General features: G+C 46.6%; 1 protein-coding gene across 2 annotated transcripts in view; it reads right to left on the reverse strand.

Annotated features, from left to right (window-relative positions):
- Positions 1–27500, reverse strand: part of LOC310781826 (cyclin-dependent kinase 17-like) — a 77971-nt gene that overhangs the window by 36989 nt on the left and 13482 nt on the right. The window contains exons 2-3 of one of the 2 annotated variants that reach the window (XM_083642459.1): positions 25199–25356; positions 18011–18181 (exon numbers count right to left, since the gene is read on the reverse strand). In XM_083642459.1, the coding sequence (XP_083498585.1) occupies positions 18011–18181; positions 25199–25328 (301 nt within the window). In that variant the 5' untranslated portion in view covers positions 25329–25356. The remainder of the gene's footprint in view (positions 1–18010; positions 18182–25198; positions 25357–27500) is intronic. The other variant, XM_083642458.1, reaches the window with a different exon arrangement.

Consider the following 27500-nt stretch of genomic DNA (forward strand, 5'->3'; position numbering starts at 1 on the left):
CACAGCAGAGCAGACAGTAAATGTCAGGAGCTGCCATGGCCTCCCCGTGTGGAGCCATGCTGGCCTAGTTAGGGTTGCTGACTCCCTGCTAGCACGTCTGCTTTTAGGACTATCCTCACCTCACCCCACTCTGCAGCTTGGCTGCAAAAATCCATTCTAGACACAAGGTGGCAGCCCCCCAGAATGTGATTGAAAGGCCATTGAAAGGAGTTCAGAAAGTGTACGCCTCACTTTAACAACCGCTCACAGAGTCATGGAAATGTTTAAGTCACCCAGTCACAAATCAAGACTGGCTTGCCAAAGGCTGCTGTGGCAGGATTAACGGGCACTGTCCATGTCCTGAATCTATCAATATGAATTTTGCAATGTGCGCTCTCTCTGTTTCTCTGTTTCAATGTTTGTCCCACTGATGATGTCATAGTGACATCAGTGATGTAATCAACGATGTCATACCATCACTGATGAGGTTATAAGTGATGATGTCATACAGCACACACACACACACACACACACACACACACAGTGACATGATGATGTCATCAGTGATGTCATAAGGGGGCACACACACAAGGAGGCATTGTGACATTACTGATGATGTCATCAGTGATGTCATAAGGGGGCACACACACCCAAGGAGGCATTGTGACATCACTGGTCATGAGACTGATGATGTCATTAGTAATGTCATAAGGGGGCCCACACACACACCCTCGTGCATGTAAACTTGAGGGCAATAACATTTTATGAGCAACACACACACCTGCGCACGCCAATAAGGCAGGTGAGGCCACGCAGCAGCCGAGCTGCGGGCAAGGCCATGCAGCGGCCGAGCTGTGTATGCGAGCTGCAGGGTCTGCGAGCCTAGGAATCGAGCGTGCGTAGCGCGCGAGATGCCTAGTACATTTAAACTACCTTTTAGCTTCTAGGCCAGGAGTTCTCAAACATTATTCAAACAAAGACTCCAAAGCAGATAGCCATGCCACAATTTGGCCCAATAAACTGGGTGTGTTAGACTATCTATAGCACAGGCCAGCATATTACCGTATGAAGTGAGGAGTGAGCAGTGGGCATAGTGATATCCATCTTCAGACAGCCTATATTGTCTGCATACATTGTCATTGTGCTGATGAATTGTTTTGACCTATCTGGTCGATTGAACTCACCTGACCCGTTTCTCTCCGAGAGATTTGACCTATTTATATGAGTGCTCCGTCACTTCCTGCTTCATTCTAATGACGATTGAAATGATCGACACGTTAATGCTACAATAAATTGACTGGGAGTAAGCCTACACACTGTGCGGACTCTGAGAGTAAGCCTACACACTGTGCGGACTCTGAGAGTAAGCCTACACACTGTGTGCGGACTCTGAGAGTAAGCCTACACACTGTGCGGACTCTGAGAGTAAGCCTACACACTGTGTGCGGACTCTGGGAGTAAGCCTACACACTGTGTGGACTCTACGTTTTTCTTTGTGCTGATGAGTAACAATAAAAACATTGAAATTTAACTGTTCTTAATTTCTCTAGGAACCCCGTGAGAGACCCCTGGTGGCCCCCGAACCCCACATTGAGAACTCCACTGGCCTAAGCCAACCGGCTGCATCTCTCATCTCCAGACCAGCCACATAAAAGGACTCTACAAACAGTGTTTTGAGATTAATTACTTTCAGATGTTCAAAGTTGTAGGATCAGCAGTTTCTGAACGAGAGCTACTTAGCATAAATCCATGTCTTTGTATCTAATAAAATCTCGGCACATATGTTTGATCTTCTTTTTCATATCCCACAGGATGAGATCATACAGAGAGAGATACAGAGCCCTCGCATATGTTAACATAGTGTTACTGTTAAAGGGATAGTTCCGTTTTTTTTAAGTGGGGTCCTATGAGCTACTCTCATACAGTCAGTGTACTGGGTCGTCACTGGAGCTAGCAGCTGAAAGTACAACAACTAGGGTACAACCTTGCTACAGTGACGATTTCCGCTAAATACAGGATGTAAATGACATCTTTTCAAGTCAACTTGGCATCTCAGGGCTTGTGGAGACTTGCATTACGCCAGGTGAGCAGTATGGAAGCATTTTAAAATTTTTATGTATTTTTTCTGTTGTTGTTTTTTGCGTTTTTGCTCATGGCCCCCTTCGCATTCAGCAGGCAGCTCATTTGGATAGTCCACCTACAGCAGGCATGTCCAAAGTCTGGCCCGGGGGCCAAGTGACCGATTTTAAGTGGCCCTTGGCTTGTCTCTCAAAATTATGTGGCCCTCCACACAGTATTGGTTAATCAAGCAAGTTCAATTTGCATTTTTTCCGTTCACCTAACGATGACGGCACTATCATACAGTTTGTAGGCAAGCACCACGGAGGAACAACTCAGGCAGAACTAAGGTTTTCAGATGGTAAACAATATCATTGAGTACAATTGTTAACACATTCACTGCCACCAGTTTTTTTTTTACTGTAGGTACTAGGTAGCTTCTGCCAAGGTTTTTTTTTGAGGATTCTGGCTCATCTTTCAAGAGCCGAGGATTATTTTCTGCTAGTATTTTGTGAACACAAAATATCTCAAAAGAACTAATAGAATGTGTGCTTTCTCTGTCTAAAAGAGTTAGTTTGTAGAGTTAGTAGTTATGTAGGGATTAGCAGTTGAATACAGCATGGTTTCAGCGTCTGAAAATTTAAGCTGAGATAAATGGCTTTTTGTGAAATTCGATAGAACAGTCACTTTAACCATTTATTTTTGGCATCAGTAAGACGTCAGACATCTAAACAATAGTTTTGAACAGTAATTTCCTCCATAACAGCAGGAAACCCCCCTCTCCTTCAAACTCCTCCCTCTGTGTGTGTTCTCCTCTTCCCTCCGTGGCTGCAGCGGGTGTGTGACAAGCGAGTTGCTGTCTGTGCTGCCTGGCTGCCCCTCGTCGGGCGAGTCTGGATGGGCTCACTCGTTTCTTGGGGTTTCGGTTGAGAGCTTTGATGAAGCTTTTGCGATTCTGGTCTTATTTATGCTGCGTGTTTCAAAGTGTGTTGCACCCATAATCTATTATGCAAATTTGCAATCCCCCACCGCCAGCTCCCTGCGCGAAAGCGAAAGCGTTTTCGCCAATCCATTTTCATGAGAATGGCTTCCTCACGCGGCTGTTTTTGCTTGGCTTTCTCTCGTCTGGAGCGAAATGTCGCCACTTAGTGGGTCGGTAAAATAGATTATACACATTCAATACCTCCCATATTTTAATAGGAGATGTAAAAGGGGTTGATCGACGTCCCACCGTCAAAAAAAAAAAAAAAAATTTTGGACGAGATATCTCGTCCACGGCAGTCAACCGTTGGTTTCTGCTTGACGAGATATCTCGTCCACGGCAGTGAACGTGTTAAATGTTTTTTATTTTTTTATAACCCCTACGATGCGAGAAGCAGTTGGCCCCGCGGGATTTTCACATGATCTAATCTGGCCACCATTCAGAAAAGTTTGGCCCCTGACCTACAGAGAGTCTACATAGTATTTGTAATGTTTCAACAGCTTATTAGCTGACATTCAACAATGAAACTGTTGAACAGATTATCTATAGGATATGTGACAATTCATGAACATACATACACACACTAGGTGCAGGTGTGGAACAGGAAACAAACAGAATATTATGTTTGTTGAATCTCAACTCATAAGCTGTTAAGACAACATCTACAGACAAAGACAAACAGTTACATTGTTGAATGTCAAGTCAACTCATGTCAACTGATAAGCTGTTGAAATGTTAACTTACAATACTCTGTAGACTCTCTGTAGGCAGACTATCCAAATAGAGAGGCAAAGTGAACGTCCCTTCCTGCTTCAGCACTGTACCAGAGATTTTCTTCCGCAATTTATTTTCCCATAGACATTTCGTAAAATGCTTATGAATAATAGTTTTACTTGGTCAAACCAAACGGTTCAGCTATATTTAGAATCAGGAGACACCATAGAACATTTCACTCCAACCAAAACTTTAAAAACCAAACATCGAAAAAATATTTTCTTTAAACCCGCTTTTTTTTTAAACGTTTTGGTCCGAGTGAAATGTTACGCGGTCTCTCCTGTTTCTAAATATATCTGAGACGTTTTTTTTGGAACAAGTAAAACTATTTTTATAAGCATTTTACGAAATGTTTATGGGAAAATAAATGTCGGATGAAAATCTCTGGTACAGCGCTGAAGCAGGAAGTGACATTCCACTTTGGCTCTCTATAAAGTGTTACCCTGACTTATAGCAGACTTTAAAAATGGCTTGTCATCTCCAAGGTAATGCAGACATATGATAACTGAATCTGAGGAGAGAGAGAGAGGGTGGCTATGAAGATGACGATGAAGGTAAGGGAGCTAGACTCACCAATACGGTTGCCGGGAGGACGACAGCCGTCCAGCATTCGAAGCATGCGGAAAGGTGAAAGCCTCTGTGGGATGTGACTCTCCCCCATCCTCATCCCCTCTGCCAGTCTAGCCTCCCCCATCCTAGAGTCCCCCATCTTCATCCCCTCTGCCAGCCTAGCCTCCCCCATCCTAGAGTCCCCCATCCTCATCCCCTCTGCCAGTCTAGCCTCCCCCATCCTAGAGTCCCCCATCTTCATCCCCTCTGCCAGTCTAGCCTCCCCCAGCCTAGAGTCCCCCAACCTGGGCGGCGCACGAGGGGCGTACCCTTGGGAGTTACCGGCCATATTATCCATTGTCCCAGATAATTCAGAGCACCGAAGAGCAAAAGTGCATCTAAAACGGAAGCGAAAATCCCCCGGAGGACGTCCTTTTCAGCGAGTCCAGACAGATTCAGTCCAGCCCTGGTACTCGGTCAACAGGTCCAGGTCTTTTTCTGGGGTGAAGCCAATAGTCTGCCTGCCTCTGTCCCTCCAGGAGTGGGTTAGGGTCATGCAGCAGAGAGCAGGTCTCACACTGGAAGGAAAGTGCAGACTGCACAGTGCACACTAACCAGAGTGCAACAACTCCCCCGGCTACTACTCCACTTTAACACACTCTCCTGTAGACACTCCCTCTCTCCACCTCTCCTCTCTCTCCTGTAGACACTCCCTCTCTCCAGCTCTCCTCTAGACACTCCCTATCTCTCCTGTAGACAATCCCTCTCTCCACCTCACCTCTCTCTCTCCACCTCTCCTGTAGACACTCCCTCTCTCCACCTCTCCTGTAGACACTCCCTCTCTCCACCTCACCTCTCTCCAACTCTCCTGTAGACACTCCCTCTCTCCACCTCTCCCCGCTCTCCTGTAGACACTCCCTCTCTCCTCTCTCTCTCCTGTAGACACTCCCTCTCTCCACCTCTCCTCTCTCTCCTTTAGACACTCCCTCTCTCTCTCCTCTCTCTCCTTTAGACACTCCCTCTCTCTCTCCTCTCTCTCCTGTAGACACTCCCTCTCTCTCTCCTGTAGACACTCCCTCTCTCCTCTCTCTCTCCTGTAGACACTCCCTCTCTCCACTTCTCCTCTCTCTCTCCACCTCTCCTCTCTCTCCTGTAGACACGCCCTCTCTCCACCTCTCCTGTTGCAGTCACTCTGCTTGCTGACTAAGGAAGGTCAAGCACAGTGCAGGCAGACACAATGCTGCAGAGACAGGGCAGGTAGACACAATGCTGCAGAGACAGGGCAGGCAGCAACACACACAGGCTGAAAACTGTTATGCCCCACCATCGTATCAGAATCACAGGTGTCCCCGCCTCTCTATCGCTAGGATTCGCACACAAGCACACAGACACAAGCTTACAGACACAAGCACACAGACACAAGCACACAGACACAAGCTTACACACGTCCGTCTGTCTGGTGGTGTTCAACTATCTGACCTGTGTGTCTCACATTCACGCTCCCTCGTTCCTACTGTTGTTTTTCTTTTTCAATCCCGTGCTCCCTTCCTTCCTTCCCTCGATGTCTTCCTCCCTCTGTCACATCTTCTCTCCTCTTTGTCCTGTGTTCATCCACTGTTTTCAGCAGCCATTCTATTCAGACCATTGTTCCATTCTCTCTCTCTCTACCTCCTTCTCATGCTCTCTCTCTACCTCCTTCTCATGCTCTCTCTCTCTCTCTACCTCCTTCTCATGCTCTCTCTCTCTCTCCCGATCACTGCTCTCACTGTTGTTGGTCCACTTGCTCCCTCCCTCTCATGTGATCACAATCTGCCTCTCCCCGCCTCTCCCTATCTCTCCCTCTCTCTCCCCCCTCTCTCTCTCTCCCTCTCGCTCCCCCCCTCTCTCTCTCCCCCCCTCTCTCTCCCTCTCCCTCCCCCCTCCCTCTCCCTCTCTCTCTCTCTCTCTCTCCCTCCCTCTCTCTCCCTCCTTCTCTCTCTCTCCCTCTCCCTCCCCCCCCTCTCTCTCTCTCTCTCCCTCTCTCTCCCTATCTCCGTCTGGGTCCAGAGACGGTGATGAATTGGCACTCGCCCTCTCTTTCTACCCAGCAGCCGATGACAACGTTTACAGCCAGATCGGCCTCCTTCTCCTCCTTCTCCGTGGCTATCTCTCTCTCCATCTCCTTCACCTTCTCTCTCTCCCCCCCCGCTCTTCTCCCTCTCCTCCTCCACCCTCTGATTCGTTCTGATTGTATCTCTCTCTAACGCAGAAATTGAAGCCCGGAGCCTTTTGAGTGACGCTTTGCGTGGCCTCCTAGCTCCATCTTCCCTTCTCTCTCTCATCCTCTCTCCACCTTCCTCTTACTCTCCCTCCATCAAATCCCCCCGAGACCCAAAAACACAGGCCCATTTTTCATACTCGGCATGTGCACAACACACACACACACACACACACACACACACAGTACACACACACTTTTTCTCTCTCTCTCTCTCTCTCTCTCCCCTATACATACTGTACCATTACACGCACGTGCTTTCATACCTCCCAGTATACACCGCTCTTTGTGACACACCGGCAGAGCGCATACACACATTACAAACACACTGCTTCTACAATGCTCAAGCCATTGTGTTTCAGAGGGCTATTTAAACAGATGGGCATTTAAACAGAAAGGCTATTTAAACAGAAATGCTATTTAAACAGAAATGCTATTTAAACAGAAATGCTATTTAAACAGAAAGGCTATTTAAACAGAAATGCTATTTAAACAGAAATGCTATTTAAACAGAGGGACATTTAAACAGCCATTGTTCAGATCTGCTCATCTGGCATGAGATAAAAGCTCACCTTCCCCACCGTGTCAATAAGCAGGCTGCCAGTCACGCTATCATTGAATGAACCCATGCAGGGAGGCACACACACACCCTACATGTCAATATCATGCTGCTAATTAGATAACTATGCTCTCACACACACACACACACACAACACACATGTGTGCACCCCCCCCACACACACAGACACACAGACACACACACACACACACGCACACACCCTACATGTCAATATCATGCTGCTAATTAGATAACTATGCTCTCTCACACACACACATACACACACACACACACACACACACACACGTGTGCGCACACACACACACACACACACACACACACACACACCCTACATGTCAATATCATGCTGCTAATTAGATAACTATGCTCTCTCTCACACACACACACACACACACACACACACACGTGTGCACCCACAAACAAACACACACACACACACACACACACACACACACACACACACACACACACATCAATAATAATAATCAATAATTGAGTTGTAAATTGTGTCATGGTATATTCAGATTAGAGCAATCTACAGGTGTGGGGAAACATACTGTATCTGTTGTGAACACACACACACCCACACACACACACACGCACGCACTGGTATCGGTCTGATGAGCAAGATAACAGCAATGTCAATATCGGTTATCGTATCTGCCCAAATTTTCATATTGAGAGGAAATAATGCGGTAAATCTATGATTTATGGGGTTTTCCAAATGTTCTGTAAATAAAGAAAGGCACTATGTGTATTTCAGTATGTACAAAATTACTACAACATTTTATTAGCATAGAAACTAGTTTTATACAGATCATATCAATATGGGTAAGTATCGGTTACGGTTAGCGGCCATAACAGCAACGTTAATGTCGGTTATCGCGGCCAAGATTGTCATATGGGTGCATCCCTAAAGGAGAGACATGCGCTGACGTAGCAGCGCTGCATGCTTGATCTGCAGCCGCTTTAAAAGGCTTTGAATGTGTCAAGGACAAAAGTGTGTTTCCTCCATCCCTCCTTCCCCCGTCTCCTTCCCTCATCTCCCTGCCTCTTTGTATTCAGACGTGTGGCTCCAGCAGACATTTCTCTCTCTCTGTCGCCTCACACGTGTTCTTAGCGCTCTCCAAGCTCCTGTTTGCTGTCACTTTCTCCACATTTTCCATGACTTCATTTGACACTCTTTTCATTCATTTGCCTTTTCAACTTCCCACGGAAATATTTTGTTTTCACCCGAAAATATCATATTTTCACCTCTAACAAAATCAATAAGGCGCAAATAACATCTCTGAGGAATGCAACACACACGCGCACGCACGCACGCACGCACACACACACACACACACACACACACACACACACACACACACACACACACACACACACACACACACACACACACAGACAGAGGGGCTGGGAGGAGGGAGAACTTAGGCTCCGGTAATTACCTCTAAACCTTTTATCTGCGTCTGAGGAATCTGATTATTCAATTACTGAGAGCAGAGTGCCTGAGCTATAGGCTCCATACCAGCGGCCCCCGTCTCTCCTTCCATCTCACTCGCTCTCTCCTCTCCTATACAATATATTAGACCCCGACCGATATATCGGTCCACCGATATTATCGGCCGATATTGGCCAATAACCGATAATCTGTATCGGCCGATATGTTGGCCGATATTATTTTATTTTGTATTTTTTAAGTTACAGACGTTATATATATACAGTTGTGTATATTTGATTTTTTTTTTTAGCTCAAGTTATATTTTATATTTGTTCTATTTGTTTTTGTTTTTATTTGTAGTCATTTATAATTATTAAATTCCCAGTGAAGTTTACCGTTTCATTGCATTGATATCATTTTGGACAATAAAGTTTATTGATAAGCTGTAGAATATCCTGCCTACATTACATATATCAAGTCACATCTTTGTCAAGTGTTTGATATTTGAGGGATCATTGCAAAAAATTGTGTAATATAATGTGTATTATATAATAGAATATCGGCCAATATATCGATATCGGATTTTTTTTACGCCCTAATATCGGTATCAGCATCGGCCTAAAAAAATCCAGTATCGGTCGGGCTCTACAATATATATATATATATATACACACGTGTGTGTATATATATATAGGTACGAAATCTCTTTTTAGCCTAGCATAGGCCAGTATAACACTCTATTCTCTCCTCACTCCCCGTCCCCGGGCAGCCAGGCGAGCATCAACACACACATAAAAGGCTTACAAGACCAACTACATAAAAGGAGTCGGCTCCATTGTTCTTGCTAAATGATCCGGTGTGAGTGGGCGAGGAGGAGGGTTAGGGCTGGTAAACTCATGGAGGAGAGGAGAGGAGGGGAGAGTGGAGGAGAGGAGAGGAGAGGAGAGGAGAGGACAGGAGAGGAGAGGAGAGGAGAGGGGAGAGGAGAGGAGAGTGGAGGAGAGGAGAGGAGAGGAGAGGAGAGGAGAGGAGAGGAGAGGAGAGGAGAGGAGAGGAGAGGACAGGAGAGGAGAGGACAGGAGAGGAGAGGAGAGGGGCTATTCTACACAGATTAATGTAGTGTTAATGCAATCACATGAAACCAAATCTCTGGAACAAACAAGATCTCTCACACAGTGTTGCCTTATATAGCCAGGGAAAGACAGGGGTGGACCCAGAAGCATTCCTCACCTTTGGTTTTTTCCTTGTTCTAATTATGCGTAACTCTGCTGGTTAAATATAGTGTTTTAATGTATTCAGAGAGAGAGAGAGAGGGGATAGATGTGAGAAAAGACAGAGTTGCGTGACAGTATCAGAGATAGCAGCTTGCTGAATTGGGAAGATTAAGCTCCTTTGCAGTGCTTTTGCACAGTGAAACAGACAGGAGGGCTGGCTAATCCTTAAATAGTGTAACGACAGATAGAGACAGAGAGGATGGGAGAGAGAGAGAGAGAGAGTGGGAGAGAGAGATGAGCTAGTGGCGACTCAGAGGCAGCTACTGTGCGGTGGTGCTAATCTTTCCATACTGTAAGTACAAAGTACAGTGCGATCTGAACGGGCGTTGGCCCAGTTAAGCGACAGATGAATCACATCGCTGTAAAAAGCGTTGTCGCGTTGGCTGCGGGCCAAAACAGCTCCAACATGCATCCTGACCGAGCCCCGCGGCCAGACCCACTTACGCAGATGAAGAGTGTACTTAATGAGGAACTCCTATAGAAAGAGAGAGAGAGAAAGAGAGCAAGGAGAGAGAGAGAGAGAGAGAGAGAGAGAGAGGGAGGGGGGGTAGGTAATCTCTTTAGTGCAGTAGGAATGAGAGATTGCATCATCATGTCCATTAAAGGGGGGGACGTGGTCTGCCTGCTGAATGGCACACAGTGAGTCAGCGCGACTGACCGGGAGGGGGGCGCACACACACTCACACACACAGACACACACGCACACGCACACATGCACACACACACACACACACATGGCATACCTCTTAACGTTTCAAACAAAACCTTATCAGTGTTTCAATAATGGAATAGCCTCTATTCTAAGGGGCTGTATTGGCTCACAGGCCGCTGTGGATTTAGCAGAATCAAGTCTCACACACACCGGACCACCAGCTCTGCCTGCTAGCACATTCCCAGTCTGTGGTCTTTAGAGTGGCATTTCCACATCATCCAGATTATTTCTTCTAAAGGTCCTTACACATCAAGAGCGATGCGAATATACGGCACGAAATTGCGATGCGAGTTTTGACCCACCTGTCAATCACAGCCACAGATGTGTACACGTCGGAAGCGAATTTCTGAAAAATCGACCGTGGTTCGAAAAAAATAAACACCGCAATAACGCTCAGCGAAACTTCGCCGTTAGTATGCACGGTTGCATTGACTGATATAGGTTCGGAAAATATTATTGACGTGCGAATTAATCGCACGAAAAAAACGCTCCCGATGTGTAAGGACCTTTAGAGTGGCACATTCACACACCTTCACATTTCATACACCTCCAGATTCATTCTTCATATTCCCTTGCTTTTCTCAAAAGTTTAGTCTCAAAGATTTTACCACTATTACACCTTTATTACTACTTAAAGCTTACATATTTATTCACTTACATGCATATTAGGGTGCATCAAATTGCAATGCAAAAATGAAATCTCAACATATCAAACTGTCTGGGGTTGCATTTTGTTATGAGACACATAAAAATGACTTTTGCAAAGTTTTGGGAAAATTGATTGAGATTTAGGGGTGCAACACAGCATGTGAAAAATACGAAAATCTGCCTTTTTGGGTCAAGGCAAATTTTAGAAATGCATAGAACAACATTTTGAATAGAACAAGATATATTTATTTTTTAACAGAACATTTGAATTTGAATAGAACATTTATTTATTTGAGAACATTGAAGCAACCATTGAGCAACGACTAGAGTCCTAGTCCTGGTCCAGCTTGCGCTTGCAGCTGCGCAGTTTTGGCTGTTTAGAGCGGTCATGCTCCACTGCCTGCAGTACATTCTGCAGATGCTCCTCTCCCCTGGCTGCTGCCACGAAGTCTGATGTGAGTTTGACGCCACGCTCGGCACAGTCATTCACAACATTGATGGCACGTACATTCACCGCACCCATCTGGAATTCCGCACTGGTAGCCCAATCCTCTACATCAAGCGAAAGAAACGCTGGATCAATGTGCAGCTGATACATGCCGAACCAGCAGTCTGGGTTGGCGAGGTCGGCCAAGCTGGTGGTCGGCGAGAGGGTTGGGAACTTCGGCTTGCCGAAACCAATGCCAAAGCGGAGCTGTGGGGCTCGCATTGGGACATCAGCCGGCTTGTGCTCTAAGATGGCATTTGCAAGTGCGCGCCGCTCGCCAACTGGCACCTTGGTGCTGAAGAGTGCCAGGGGCAGCATCTCGCCTGTCAGGTACCATAGGTGCTGCTCCAGCGCCTTAATCGCTGATGCTGTGATGCCCTCGTCAACAGACTTGTAAGCATACAGGTGGCGGTAGAGTGTGAGATCATTCCATGCTGCATCTACGGCCGTGTCGCAGGTCAGCCACCACGTTGCGTAGATGTGCGTGATAAAGTTGGCAAACGCCCGAATCTTCAGCACCTGCTGCCGCGTGGTGATGGTGCCCTGAGGAAGCAATGCAATGTGCTGCTCCATGAAGGCCAGTTTGAGTGTGTAGAGCAGCTTGGCCATCCATCACGCCTTGTGCAGTGCTCCCGGCCGTTGGAAGGTAACTGGAGTGTGCGCTGGACCGTCTGCACCCAGATACACACGACACAGCTGCACGAACTCACGGTAGTCACCTCGCTTGTAGTCAAGCACTCCTGCAGCACACTCAATGAATTCACCACGCAACTTGACCAGGAACAGTGGTTCGGCGGCGTCTGGAATGTAACGGGACAATGGGTCTCTGTCCTTGTGTGGCACCAGGTTCCAGTTATCCCGCAGACGTGTAAACAATGTAACCTCTGGCGAGCGTGACGTCTCCACCTTGAGGTCAGTGAAAATGTGGCTGAGGAGCACCTCGCCGATGTGGTGCCGACACCCAGACCAGAGCAGTGGTCGACCCATTGAGAGCTGAATGGCGATGCAGGCTGCCATGAGATGGCCAGTGTTTGATGCGGTGGTGTCAAATGCCATGTTGACAACCTGGTCAGCACAGCACCACTCCTGCAGCAGCTTGCACGTCAGCCGGGCGATGATCGTTCCACATGCTTCGTCTGTCCCCTTCATGAATGCTGGCACACCGAGCAGTTTGAGCCGCTCCGCATCTCCGACCACCACTGTCAGACGCTCCTCTAACTGGCGTACATTGTTGAGCATTGGCGTCAACTTACTGTCCCAGTGTAGGGTGCACATGGGAGGTGGTGTCCACTGCTCGTGCCGTTCCTCACTGATTGCCTCCAGCACGTGGCGGCGTGCTCGGTCTGCTGTCGCGTAGGATGTAGAGATCTTTGCCGAATTACCACCTGACTCCTCGATCAGGCCGCGCGTGAAGGCAGCCTGCTGCATTGGTGTGATCTTCAACCGTGTAGCCAGTGACACAAGACTCGGCCGGCTGAGGATGTTGGATGGAATGAAGGCTGTGGTGCCAGTCTTCTTATACTCGCAGGTGGGTGTGTCCTCAGCCGGTGGAGCAGCTGTTTCATCTGCGTCGCTATCCTCATCACTTTGGTTTCCAATACCGCCATGCTGGACGCTGCAGTCATCTTCTGCTGCTCCTTGTTATGGTATGCCTGCTGGGCTGCTTCACGCTCCTGACGCCGCTTCACCTTGGATTGCAGCTTGGCATCAAATGCTCCAAATGTGGCCACTCTGTCGCCCTTCATGCTGGCCAGGAAAGCAATGTCCTCTGGATTGTGGATCATCTCCTCTGCGTTTGGAGACCACAGCGGGAATGTGGCATCCAGCCTGTGCTCCATTGCGTCCACTAGTCGAGCTGTAGCCTCACTGCAGCGCCTGTCCTGCGGAATGCACCGTAGCTTGTTGTTAGCGTCGACAAGCGCCACCATCTTGTCGCATGCTCGACGATCGCTCACCATCGGGATATTGGCCTTCCCATAAAATGGCCGCACCTGCTCCAAGACGACCTTGGCCGCCTCGAACCTGGTCGCTTGGTATGCAGTTGCATGTCACTGTTATACATCATGCACCTCAAGATCTGGCGACCACTTGGTAGCTTGGCGCCAGTGATCATGCCATCTCCATCAGTGATGCTGGCACCCAGACCGAAGATCAGGCTGCGGCTGCTCGTGCGGGAGCTTGAAGGCGGCGGCGGCATTTTGTGAGAGCTGGATCCCTCTGGCAGGTGTAAAGTAATATAATGTGAAATGGTGTAACCATGAAAAAACACAAAATAATATATTATTATATTAATATATTATACAGGTACTCATCAACGAATTAGAATATCGTGGAAAAGTTACTTTTTTCCCATAATTCCTTAGATTCCATAGAAATGCCATATGATTATAGATCCATTACACACAAAGTAAAGTATTTCAAGTATTTATTTGTTTAACTTTGCATACGTTTGGCTTCCAGCTCATAAAAACCCCCAAAACAGTATTTCAACAAATTAAATATCACATAAAAAAAGTGTATTTTCAAAACAGAAATGTCGATCTTCTGAAAAGTTATGTTCATGCCTGCACTCAATACTTGGTCGGGAATCCTTTTGCTTTAATAACTGCCTAAAACGAACTTTTCCATGATATTTCCACGATATTCTAATTAGTTGACGAGTAATAATATATAATTTTCAATCATGCACCTTGAATACATACCTTTAATATAGGGCAGCTTCAATTGAGAGACAACAGATGACAGGACAGAGAGCACCAACAGAAATGGCTGCTGTATGTTTGCTCCTCCTCTGTGTTGTGTGGACCATCAATGTCACAACCCCCCTCCCGCGAGAAAGATCAACTCTCAAGTTCTCGTGGCAGTTATGTTTTCCCCTCCCCAATGTAACTCCGACAGGAATGGTTATTGGTTATGTTAGGCTAGGGACCCAAAGCAGAGAAAGTTGAAGTTTAGAACATTCTTGTGGGAATGATTAATTTAGCAGAGATTTTTTGGAAGATAATAAAATTGTGAAGGTGAATTCTTTGCCACATGGCTTGCTGCTTCTTCTTTTTTAAACCAAACATTGAAACCTAAGCCCAAAGTGATGGAACCAGAGAATGGCATAAAATGAACCAATTGATCAGTTACCCCCTGCTGCCGAAAAAGCTGATGTGCCGTTGTACCCCTAGATCACCACGTATTGCAAAAATATTTTGCATGTGTTGTTTTTCCATGGATGGTAACACTTTTAGCACCCAGACAGATCAATATTCTGAAAATGTGTATTTTGATGCACCCTAATGCATATACACACATACATGTAATAGATACTTTCATAATCACATCTCGAATTAACATTCGCACACTTTCAACCCCCCCCCCCCACACCGTTTCATCTCACATGACCGCACCGAAATACCATCATAGTAATCTCAGTACTACAACTCAGTGCGTACCATGCGTCTGTATCAGCGCCAACTCGTCTGTTATGATGTCAGCCCTCTGTACATCATAGCACCACAGAAAAGGCTGCAACATTGTATCAATATCTTCCTCTTTGAAGAAATGTATCCAGGCGCTATTGTTGCATCTCTTCCTCTCCTGAGATCTTCAATCATATTTTATACATTATTTTTGTCTGATCCCGCATACGTCTGACAGATGACATGAGTGTGGGTCCGTTCGCACCCGTACCCGAGCCGCACCGCATCTGTTTCCGGAGGCGGTGTTGTTCACTAGCCCGTTACTCTCCTGACATCTTAAATCACATTTAATATAAACAAGTAAGCCAAACCTCTGACTCAAGAACTGTTACTATTCATTATTTCCACATCGGTTGGTTTGCAAGCCCCGCTGCATACAGTACATGCTGCAGTTCATATTTCATCCTTAGAGCTCCAACGTGTTATCCTGCTACCGCTGCACTGCTTCTTACTGGTGCTGCCGACCCCGCACTCTTCCCCCCACGAGGATCATTTTAGTTTGATCCCAGCTATTCTTCTCTGACTCTCCGCCTCGCAGGCAGCAGTGATGTAAGCTCCTGGTACTCCCCCTGTTAGCCAAGAGTTCAGTGGGAGGTAGGAGTCTGTGGGCTGAGGTTCTATCCACATGCACCGCAGCGCTCAGCCCCCTCCAAGGGTGTCAGGGGAGAGAGAACGAACGCACAAAGCTAACACCGCTCCCCAAGGAACCATTGTCAAATTAGCACTCTCCTAGCACTCTCCTATCACTCTCTCCGTGCGTCACTCCCCTCCTTCGTCCTTTCATCTGTTCTTTTCACTTCTCCCTCTCTATAGTCGCCTGTAAATCAATCTCTCTCTCTTTCCTAAAGGCTGCGTTACAGTAAAGTGATGTCATTTTGTGAACACACAAGACTGTTCTAGCTATTCCATTGCCTTAGTCGTTATATCCACATTACTGACGATTATGTTTCGAAAGAATCTCATTGTGTCGATATCTTGTGAAAGTGCATTTGATTTGGATCACAGTCTTGTTTTAATAAAACGGCTTGTTTTGTGACAGCTCTTTTTGGTCCATATCGCTCAGGCCTAGTTGTACTGTTCAGTAACTTGCAAAAAATAGTCTTTAACCAACGTGAAAGAGAATCGTGATAAGATCACAGTCTGACTCCATAAGCGCATTCTAATACCACCTCAAAACCCACCTGTTCAAACTGGCATACTCACTTTAATCATATAGTGCATCGCTCAATCTATGTTGTCTGCCCCCATGTCTTTTCTTAACTTTATATGCTCCTCCTATTTCAAATGTGCTGGTGTATGAGCTATACTTGTTTTTACTTGAGTATGATCTTTTAGTATGTTATGTCTCTTTTATGCACTGTACGGCGACCTTGGGTGCTTTGAAAGGCGTCTCCAAATAAAATGTATTATAATAATAATAATAATAATAATTATTATTATTATTATAATAATAATAATAATTATTATTATTAATAAGATTGTGGATTGTGGATCCTGCCTGAAAGAAATCGATATATTTTTGCCATACTCTCAGTGATGTGAGTGCAGAGTATTAGATATTCTGCACTCCATCGCTGCCTACTCTTCCTCTCCTCTCTTCCCTCCCTCCCTCTGTTCCTCTGCTCCTGATATAAGCCTTTCTCTCTCCCACAGAGAGAGACGAGATGACTGGGATCTATACTGACCACACGCTCCATTACATAATGCACATGGGCAGAGGGAAAGGGTGTGTGTGTGTGTGTGTGTGTGTGTGTGTGTGTGTGTGTGTGCACGACGTGTGTGCATGTGTGTGTTCGTGTGTGTGTTCGTGCGTGCTTGTGTCTGTCTGTCTGTCAGATTGAGGTCATTCGAGTTTTATCCATTCAGAGTCCTAGTAAATGTTGGGAGTTAACAACTGTGAATATGATCTTACACTCACTCACGCACGCACGCACACACACACACACACACACACACACACACACACACACACACACACACACACACACACACACACACACACACACACACAGCGTGTGGTAAGCTACGATCGCATCAGTGCATGACATCAGTGTGTGTGTGGGTTTTCCACCCACAGGTGGCAGTATTACTCAAGAGACTGGCCTTCTGCTCTGGCGAAGCTTTCTCCAAGCAGCTAATACAGAGCGGCAGCTGAACACTAAGCTATTCTTTACACGTGTGAGGATTGGAATAATGAGGATTTTCTCTACTGAATCTCACTGGTGACACACAGAAGAGGTGAGAACATGAACGTTGTGGCAACAGAGAGGATGAGCTCTATAGCAAATGCTTGGAAAAGCTGGAAACGGTGTGTGAGGAGTTCTTTATGTGCCTATGTGTATGTGTGTGTGTGTGTGTGTGTGTGTGTGTGTGTGTGTGTGTGTATGTGTGTGTGCACGCATGACTGTCTTTCTGCATGTGTATTAGGGCTGCAACTAACCATGATTTCCATTATCGATTAATATCTCTATTATTTTCTTGACTAATTGATTAGTCGTTTGTTCCATAAAATGTCACAAAATCATGATTGATCTCCACTCCCCCCCCAAAGCCCAAGATGACAGCCTCATATGTCTTATTTTGTCCTTACCAACAGTCCACAACCAAAAGACCAAAGAAAGCAGAAAATATTCACATTTAAGTAGCTGGAATGAGAGGGATTTTGCATGTGTGTGTGTGTGTGTGTGTGTGTGTGTGTGTGTGTGTGTAAAACGATTACTGGATTATAAAAATAGTTTACGGGCGTGCGTGTATATGTGTGTGTGTGTGTGTGTGTCTGCTCGTGCGTGCGTGTGTGTGTACCCAGGGATCCAGTCCTGTGCAGGCTGAGGTAGGCTCTGTCCCGCTCCAGCCCCCCGCCTGGCTCTCTGCGCAGGGCGGTGCGGCCCAGCTGACTGGCGTACTGACGCAGGAAGGAGGGGGCGCTGTGGGAGGCAGGGGGGTGCACGGCGGTGGGACACACCACCATGGGCTCTGAGACACAGCCGGGGGAGGGGGCGGGGGGGAGAGAGAGACAGAGGAGTGGAAGAGAGAGAGCAGGAGAGACAAGAGAGGAGACACCAGGGAAAGATCAGAAGGACGGCGCGGGTTGAGGGGACAGAGGGGGGGAAAGACAGCAAGACGAGGGTAAAGGAGGAGGAGGAGGAAGCAGGGACATAGAGACAGGAAGCAGGGACATAGAGACAGGAAGCAGGGACATAGAGACAGGAAGCAGGGACATAGAGACAGGAAGCAGGGACATAAAGACAGGAAGAGAGAGTTTGTAGGGGGTAAGGGGGGGGGAGAGATAGGAAAGGAGACAACACAAAGTCACAAAAGAGACCAGACACAGAACAGTAGTAGTAACACACAGGAGCTAGGTAGGGATGCACTCATATACATTATCCGCACATCATCCGTATTGGCATCCGTAAAGACGTTCAAATTAAATATCGGAATCGGCTCCAGACGAACGTTTCGGCCGATATGACGGGCCGATCAAATGCTGCTTTAATTATTAATCCAAAATGTCGTTTTTGTCCACCAGCCAAATGGCTTAGTGAAGCATTTGGCTCGTGGCTGCTACTCATTTTGGACCCTGTACCCAAATGCTTGATGCGTGACAGTTTTGTTGGAAAGAAAATGCTACATAAATTAAAAAGATTAAAAATGCATGTTTTACATTATGACCTCATTTGAAGTCGTTTTCTTATTTTGCCCAGTGAATATGTACAATTTCAAAAGCATCGTATTTATGTCTCCATCTGCCAGTGGGCCGTCACGATAAGAGCAGGCATAATAATGTGTTAATTCCACTACAGGAGAGAGACTTGATGTTCTGAAATCAGGTGGGCGAAAATGTGCACATATCGGCATCGACATCGGCAATCGACCAAAAAGAGTTGGAAAGTATCAAAGTTCCAACATCGTGCATCCCTAGTAGGAAGTTGGAACAGTACAATATGTAGTCATAGTAGTAGTGTTAATGATGGAAAGAGGAAATGCATACGGTGACAGTTAGTTATGAAAGATGAGGAGACAGTTATATGAGGTACAGCGAGTACTGACAGTGGGTGGAAATAATAAGCAAACGCCATAGCAAAGTGTATGAGGCAACAGAGAGAAACAGAGACTGAGTCACAGAGAGAGAGGCTGTGTGAAGAGAGAGTTTGAAGAGACTTAAAAACAGACAGTCATGCGTATGGCAGAATGAATAGCAGACATGCTGTAGGACACAGGACACACAGGCAAGGGCGGACACATACACTGATGGAAGGGCAGAGCAGATAACCAGCTAGCCAAGTGGGTGCTGCTGAGAATACTGTGTATACGTTGTTGTTGATGGACTTAGTTGGAGTTTTAGGATGATCGTGATGGTTGTGTGAGAGTGAGACTGCCTGGTGGACGGTGTTATAGACGTTACAGAGAGGGTTATCAGGGATGGACATTTCAACTTGTGGTCTTAAACCAGTGCTCTTCGATCTTCTCCGAGGCTACACACACCTTCACCTAACCCTCACAAATCTGCATCAGCATGCGGAATACACCGTCAGCAGCAAGCATTATTATGTTTTCTTCTCCTTCTCTGACATTCATTTGCGTTAATATATCCCTTTAAACACGCCCACACATCTCACATCATCTCCGTTTGAAATAATCCCCTGTACTGTAAATCCCAGCGTGATCTCCAAACGAGCGGTTTAAATGTTTCCCTCTGGCTCACAGCTTTAATCCTTTAACAGTCTCTCTCCTCCAGTTAACACAGCTATGAACTCTAAAGCTGTGTTCACACCGAGATATTTATTTTTCTCTCTGTCGCTCGATTCAACCCTTTGGAATCGCCCTGTCGCTCTGTTTAAATCGCTCGTCAACAGGCACAATAATTGACGGACATCTGGGGGCTATAACGTTACGCAATGTCATGATGTTTGTCCACTACGAGCCACCGTAGTTGTTTACAAGCTAAGCCTAGCCAAGCTAGCGTGCTCCTAACGCGAGCTCTATACCGGTAGAACAGACTTCACTTCATGTCAGCTGTCAGCCTGTCAATCAGCTGTCAATGCGGTTTGTTGCCACACAATAAACCAGCGGTTTGTTCCAAGCCAGTGTGATCCTTGACTCACTCTCACACGGCAGCCAATCAGCGTTGAACAGCGAGCGACTGATGCCAGCGTAATTTCGCTCGAGTTGGGATATTTCATCTCGGGCGACGAGCAAATTTTCTCCCTATCGCTCTGTCTCTGTCACTCGGACGCCCAGCGATTTTTCTCCCGGGCGAATATAGGCTCAATCGCTCGTTTGCATTGACTTTGTATGTAAACTCGATGCCAGCGAAAAACTTTAATAGGTCGGTGTGAACGCAGCTTAACAGTCTCTCCTCCAGTTAACACAGGTCTGAACTCTAACAGTCTCTCCTCCAGTTAACAGACAGGTCTGAACTCTAACAGTCTCTCCTCCAGTTAACAGACAGGTCTGAACTCTAACAGTCTCTCCTCCAGTTAACACAGGTCTGAACTCTAACAGTCTCTCCTCCAGTTAACAGACAGGTCTGAACTCTAACAGTCTCTCCTCCAGTTAACAGACAGGTCTGAACTCTAACAGTCTCTCCTCCAGTTAACAGACAGGTCTGAACTCTAACAGTCTCTCCTCCAGTTAACAGACAGGTCTGAACTCTAACAGTCTTTCCTCCAGTTAACACAGGTCTGAACTCTAACAGTCTCTCCTCCAGTTAACAGACAGGTCTGAACTCTAACAGTCTCTCCTCCAGTTAACACAGGTCTGAACTCTAACAGTCTCTCCTCCAGTTAACACAGCTCTGAACTCTTAACAGTCTCTCCTCCAGTTAACACAGGTCTGAACTCTAACAGTCTCTCCTCCAGTTAACACAGGTCTGAACTCTAACAGTCTCTCCTCCAGTTAACACAGGTCTGAACTCTAACAGTCTCTCCTCCAGTTAACACAGGTCTGAACTCTAACAGTCTCTCCTCCAGTTAACACAGGTCTGAACAGTATCTCCTCCAGTTAACACAGGTCTGAACAGTCTCTCCTCCAGTTAACACAGGTCTGAACTCTAACAGTCTCTCCTCCAGTTAACACAGGTCTGAACAGTCTCTCCTCCAGTTAACACAGGTCTGAACAGTCTCTCCTCCAGTTAACACAGGTCTGAACTCTAACAGCCTCTCCTCCAGTTAACACAGGTCTGAACTCTAACAGTCTCTCCTCCAGTTAACACAGGTCTGAACTCTAACAGTCTCTCCTCCAGTTAACACAGGTCTGAACTCTAACAGTCTCTCCTCCAGTTAACACAGGTCTGAACTCTAACAGTCTCTCCTCCAGTTAACACAGGTCTGAACTCTAACAGCCTCTCCTCCAGTTAACACAGCTCTGAACTCTAACAGTCTCTCCTCCAGTTAACACAGGTCTGAACTCTAACAGTCTCTCCTCCAGTTAACACAGGTCTGAACTCTAACAGTCTCTCCTCCAGTTAACACAGGTCTGAACTCTAACAGTCTCTCCTCCAGTTAACACAGGTCTGAACTCTAACAGTCTCTCCTCCAGTTAACAGACAGGTCTGAACTCTAACAGTCTCTCCTCCAGTTAACACAGGTCTGAACTCTAACAGTCTCTCCTCCAGTTAACACAGGTCTGAACTCTAACAGTCTCTCCTCCAGTTAACAGACAGGTCTGAACTCTAACAGTCTCTCCTCCAGTTAACACAGGTCTGAACTCTAACAGTCTCTCCTCCAGTTAACACAGGTCTGAACTCTAACAGTCTCTCCTCCAGTTAACACAGGTCTGAACTCTAACAGTCCCCCCCTCAGTTAACACAGGTCTGAACTATCTTGGAGCACGGTGAGCAAACTGATCCAAGGTCAATATGGCTTCTAATTAGCACCTGGAGAAATGTGAGGAATATTTCCACCACATTAAATAAATCAACTGGGAGCAAGTCGAGCAGTGTGCGGACTCTATTTCTTTTTATATATTTCCAGCAGCCCCTCGCGCTGCGTCAGCACTCTCTTAACACAAACTGACTGAGATACAGAGAGGTGTAATAAGGGGGAAAGACAGCAGAGAGTACAGGATGTAGCGCGGTGGTTAAAGTTTTCTCTCTCTCTCTCTCTCTCTCTCTCTCTCTCTCTCTCTCTCTCTCTCTCTCTCTCTCTCTCTCTCTCTCTCTCTCTCTCTCTCTCTCTCTCTCTCTCTCTCTCTCTCTCTCTCTCTCTCTCTCTCTCTCTCTCTCTCTCTCTCTCTCTCTCTCTCTCTCTCTCTCTCTCTCTCTCTCTCTCTCTCTCTCTCTCTCTGGAAATCAACCAGCATGACTCCCGTTCTTTTCTCTGAGACAGAAGCAGCTGATGAGGGAGAGGTAGCTTCCCTTGCCCTGACCTGGTTTCTGTCTGAAATAAGGATAGGACACACACACGCACACACACACACATACACGCACGCACACGCACACCCAAGACTAAAGGCACGCACACACACTCAGGTGAAATGTCTCTCTGCGTTTTCCCCAAGGAGGACCTGCAGTCCTGCAAGATGCCCAGCAGATGGCACACAGAAGTCCTTAGAACGACATTGCTGCTTGCTCCTTCCTCTAAGTCAGAGCTAGAAGAATACTCCTCCATGTGATACACAAGACAAGCACTTTGTCAATTCACATCTATATTTCCCATCTATTCCTCCTGGCTGTCACCTTCTCGCTGGCCAACTATCCACACGTGGCCTTCCACTGGTGCACAGTAAGGTGAGGGTGACGACGATGACGACGATGATGATGATGATGATGATGAGGTGGAGATGATGAAGGTTAGGATGGCTCCAGTGAGTTGAATAGCTCACGTCGAGCTGTGTGTGTGTGTGTGTGTGTTTGTGTGTGTGCGTGCACCTGTGAGTGACGTTTGCGAGGCTGTGTAGGTCACACACACGCATAGGAAATACACTCACAAATGAAACGCCCGCATCTTAGGCACATACTAATAAATACGTGAATTTGTGAAGCACGTGCACACTTGCATAAATCTAAAATACTTGCATTAACATACATATTTATTCAGACTTCAGTATAAATGGAAGACATAAGCAACATCATAATGTCAACTGTCATAATTTAGCATAACATTCTCGATTCTCCTGCAATGATCACTTGCAGCTGTCTCACTAACACCATCGCTCGCAAAAGCATCCCATCACTGAGTGATTCCTCGCATGTTGACGAAGCTACAAATTAAGTCTTGAAGTCTGGAACTAATGGAGCAGCACATGAAAAATGGCTAAGAAGTGTTAACGCGCTTTGCATTCTAATGTGTGGTGACGAGACCGTCGGCTTGAAAAGAGGTCGCAACAAACCGATCATTGTGCGAGACCCGAGGAGGCTACGGATGAGACGCAATCGCACGATGGAAAGCACATGGTGTTCGGCCATCTTCTTTTTAACGTTTTCTTCTGTTTCTATACCGAGATGCCTTCTGGATTAACGGAGATATTTGCATAGACAATATGTATATTATGTGCCAGTGTTTCATGCGTGTGTGCACAAGTATTTCATATGAGCGCGCGTGATCATTTTAAAAGTGTGTGTGTGTGTGTGTGTGTGTGTGTGTGTGTGTGAGAGAGAGGAAGAGCAAGAGAACAGAGAAGTCTTTTTTATCAAGTCGTTATCGCCCCATGTACTTGGCCAATTCCCCCTGGTGTCCTGGTCGTCACTCCACCCCATCTGATGATCTGGGGACAGTTGTAGACTAGCTAGCACATGCTTGCTCCGATACATGTGCAGTCACCAGCATCCGCTTCTTTTCACCTGACAGCGAGGAGTTCACCGGCAGGCAGGGTTGGGGAGTAACGGAATACAAGTATTTACAATACAAAATATGAGTAACTGTATTCCATTACAGTTTAAATTGAGGGGTACTGTCGTAAAAAAAATAGATTACTTTAAGGGAATCATTTGTTTTGTTTTATTTGCTCTAAAATTCATATGCCTGCCACCAGAGCTGGGGACTTGGACTTGAGACTTGGATTCAAGTCGCACTTAAGTCGCACACACAGTGACTTGACTTGAGACTCGTCCTCAAAGACTTGAGACTTGACTTGGACTTGATATTTGGGTCTTGTGGGAAAAGAAAAATCTCATTACTCTCCAACTGTTATTGAAAAATACTTACAGTTATCGTTGCATGCCTAATTACCCATATGTTCCTGTTACAGAGTGACTTTAGTCTATATCAAACTGAACTAAAGGAGAACATGCTCTGAAGTTCACTTGAACGAGACCACTCAGGACAGACTGTTAACCCATTGATACCTGATGCAGCATTTGCGTGTATATCCCTCATTTGTGTGTGTAGCCCTTTAAGACCGCGAACCGCGTTGACGCGGTTCGCGGTCTTAAAGGGATACACACACAAATGCTGCATCAGGTATCAATGGGTTAAGCAAGAGGTGCACCATGTGTTTGTTTGAACGTGTGTTTTCACACCTTTGATTGGAGTGATACCTCTGAGGTTGGACCTCTCCTACGGAGTGATACCTCTGAGGGTTGGATCTCTCATAATTAGCTCACATTATTTAATTAGCAAAGGTGTGAAATTAAGTTTCCTTTGGTAGAGAGACACACATTTTAAAGGTAACCCTCCCAACCCTGCCGGCAGGACGAGGCGCGTGGGGAGGAATCACACTATTCTCCCCAGTTCCCCTGCCCCCCCCCCCCCCCCCAAACAGGCGCCCTGACTAACCAGAGGAGGCGCTAGTGCAGCGACCAGGACAACTAACCCTTAATCCGGCTTCCCACCCGCAGACACGGCCTGTATGGACGCCCGACCAAGCTGGAGGTAACGCGGGGGCTCGAACCTGAGACCCTCGTGTTGGTAGGCAGGGAATCTACCGCTGCCCTACCCAGACGCCCCCCGTGCTCGTCCATACCTGTGTGTGTGTGTGTGTGTGTGTGTGTGTGCACGTGTGTGTGTGCGTGTGTGTGTGTGTGTGTGCGTGCGTGCGTGCGTGCACACTCACCGTTGTCCGTAGCTGCAGATGGCTCGTCCAGAGACATCTGTTCGGCCAGTTCGGACAGCGAGTCGTCGACGGGCCGCGCGCTGCGTAGAGACATGGACAGCCTCCGCTTGATTATCTTCATCCTGTCCATCTCTGCAGCACCGCCGGGGCCCACAGGCCTGCAGGGAGGAAGAGGATCATCATCATCATCATCATCATCCTCATCATGTTGTCCACTGTCATCATTCTCGCTGTAAACCGCAATATCCAGTGTTGCCCTATTAGTCTTGTGTATTTTGCCATTTGTCTTCATTGTGCACTGAAACTACTGCAATGCAGACAGACGCTGTGTTTTTCTACACTGCTTTGGTCTCCCCATGAGCGTGTTTGCTCACGCAGCGTGTGTTCTCATTGCTATGTATCCCAAGTGCAAACATCACAGAAAGAAATGCAGACAGAGGGAAGGGGAGAGGGAGAGAGCAGACTAGGGTTGGACGACGTCTACCAACTTGAATCATCATCACGATGTCCAGGGGAGAAATGGACAATGGACAATGGCATCGTTGTTGGTGGGGGGAGGTGGGGGGGGGGGCGGGGGCAGTGGAGTAACGGAGGAGCGATTGTTGTTATATAGGCTATTATGTCGGTTATACTATTTATTATTGCTGTTATTAGATTGTACAATACTGCAGTACTTGTAAAGGTGTGGCCTTTAACTGGAGTGTCTGTGTGAGTGTGATGAATAAAACTGTCTGAGAATAAAATAGTTTGTTAATAAAACACAGCAGTAGATAATGATGCTTCAGCACAGAAATGCGTTGCTTGCTTTTCGCCACGGCGTGCCAGACATTTATGCAATGCGCGCCACACACGGCTCTTATACTAGAAAGTCATCATGATGTTGGCGGCTGAGAGCATCGGCTGTGCCCGACATCGTCAATGGACGATTCCATCATCCTTCACCCCAAGTTCCCATCCCTAAGAGCAACAAACAAAAACCCATAGCAAATATACCCCAAAATAACATGTTAAAGTCTGACTGGGCAGCTCCCCGGAGGTTTCAGACAACAGCAGCCCTCAGAGCCCTCAGATCAGCTGTGATTGACACCCATGTCACTTGCTCCAACTGCTCCATCAGGCATCCCTATTAAACTCACAGTGTGTAAACTACCTGCTCCATCAGGCATCCCTATTAAACTCACAGTGTGTAAACTACCTGCTCCATCAGGCATCCCTATTAAACTCACAGTGTGTAAACTACCTGCTCCATCAGGCATCCCTATTAAACTCAGTGTGTAAACTACCTGCTCCATCAGGCATCCCTATTAAACTCAGTGTGTAAACAACCTGCTCCATCAGGCATCCCTACTAAACTCACAGTGTGTAAACTACCTGCTCCATCAGGCATCCCTATTAAACTCACAGCCTGTAAACTACCTGCTCCATCAGGCATCCCTATTAAACTCACAGTGTGTAAACTACCTGCTCCATCAGGCATCCCTATTAAACTCAGTGTGTAAACTACCTGCTCCATCAGGCATCCCTATTAAACTCAGTGTGTAAACTACCTGCTCCATCAGGCATCCCTATTAAACTCACAGTGTGTAAACTACCTGCTCCATCAGGCATCCCTATTAAACTCACAGTGTGTAAACTACCTGCTCCATCAGGCATCCCTATTAAACTCAGTGTGTAAACTACCTGCTCCATCAGGCATCCCTATTAAACTCAGTGTGTAAACAACCTGCTCCATCAGGCATCCCTACTAAACTCACAGTGTGTAAACTACCTGCTCCATCAGGCATCCCTATTAAACTCACAGCCTGTAAACTACCTGCTCCATCAGGCATCCCTATTAAACTCAGTGTGTAAACTACCTGCTCCATCAGGCATCCCTATTAAACTCAGTGTGTAAACTACCTGCTCCATCAGGCATCCCTATTAAACTCAGTGTGTAAACAACCTGCTCCATCAGGCATCCCTACTAAACTCACAGTGTGTAAACTACCTGCTCCATCAGGCATCCCTATTAAACTCACAGCCTGTAAACTACCTGCTCCATCAGGCATCCCTATTAAACTCACAGCCTGTAAACTACCTGCTCCATCAGGCATCCCTATTAAACTCACAGTGTGTAAACTACCTGCTCCATCAGGCATCCCTATTAAACTCACAGCCTGTAAACTACCTGCTCCATCAGGCATCCCTACTAAACTCACAGTGTAAACTACCTGCTCCATCAGGCATCCCTATTGAACGCACAGCCTGTAAACTACTGCTCCATCAGGCATCCCTATTGAACGCACAGCCTGTAAACTACTGC

The sequence above is a fragment of the Poromitra crassiceps genome (genome assembly GCF_964638095.1).
Source record: "Poromitra crassiceps genome assembly, chromosome: 8".
Taxonomy (NCBI): Eukaryota; Metazoa; Chordata; class Actinopteri; order Beryciformes; family Melamphaidae; genus Poromitra; species Poromitra crassiceps.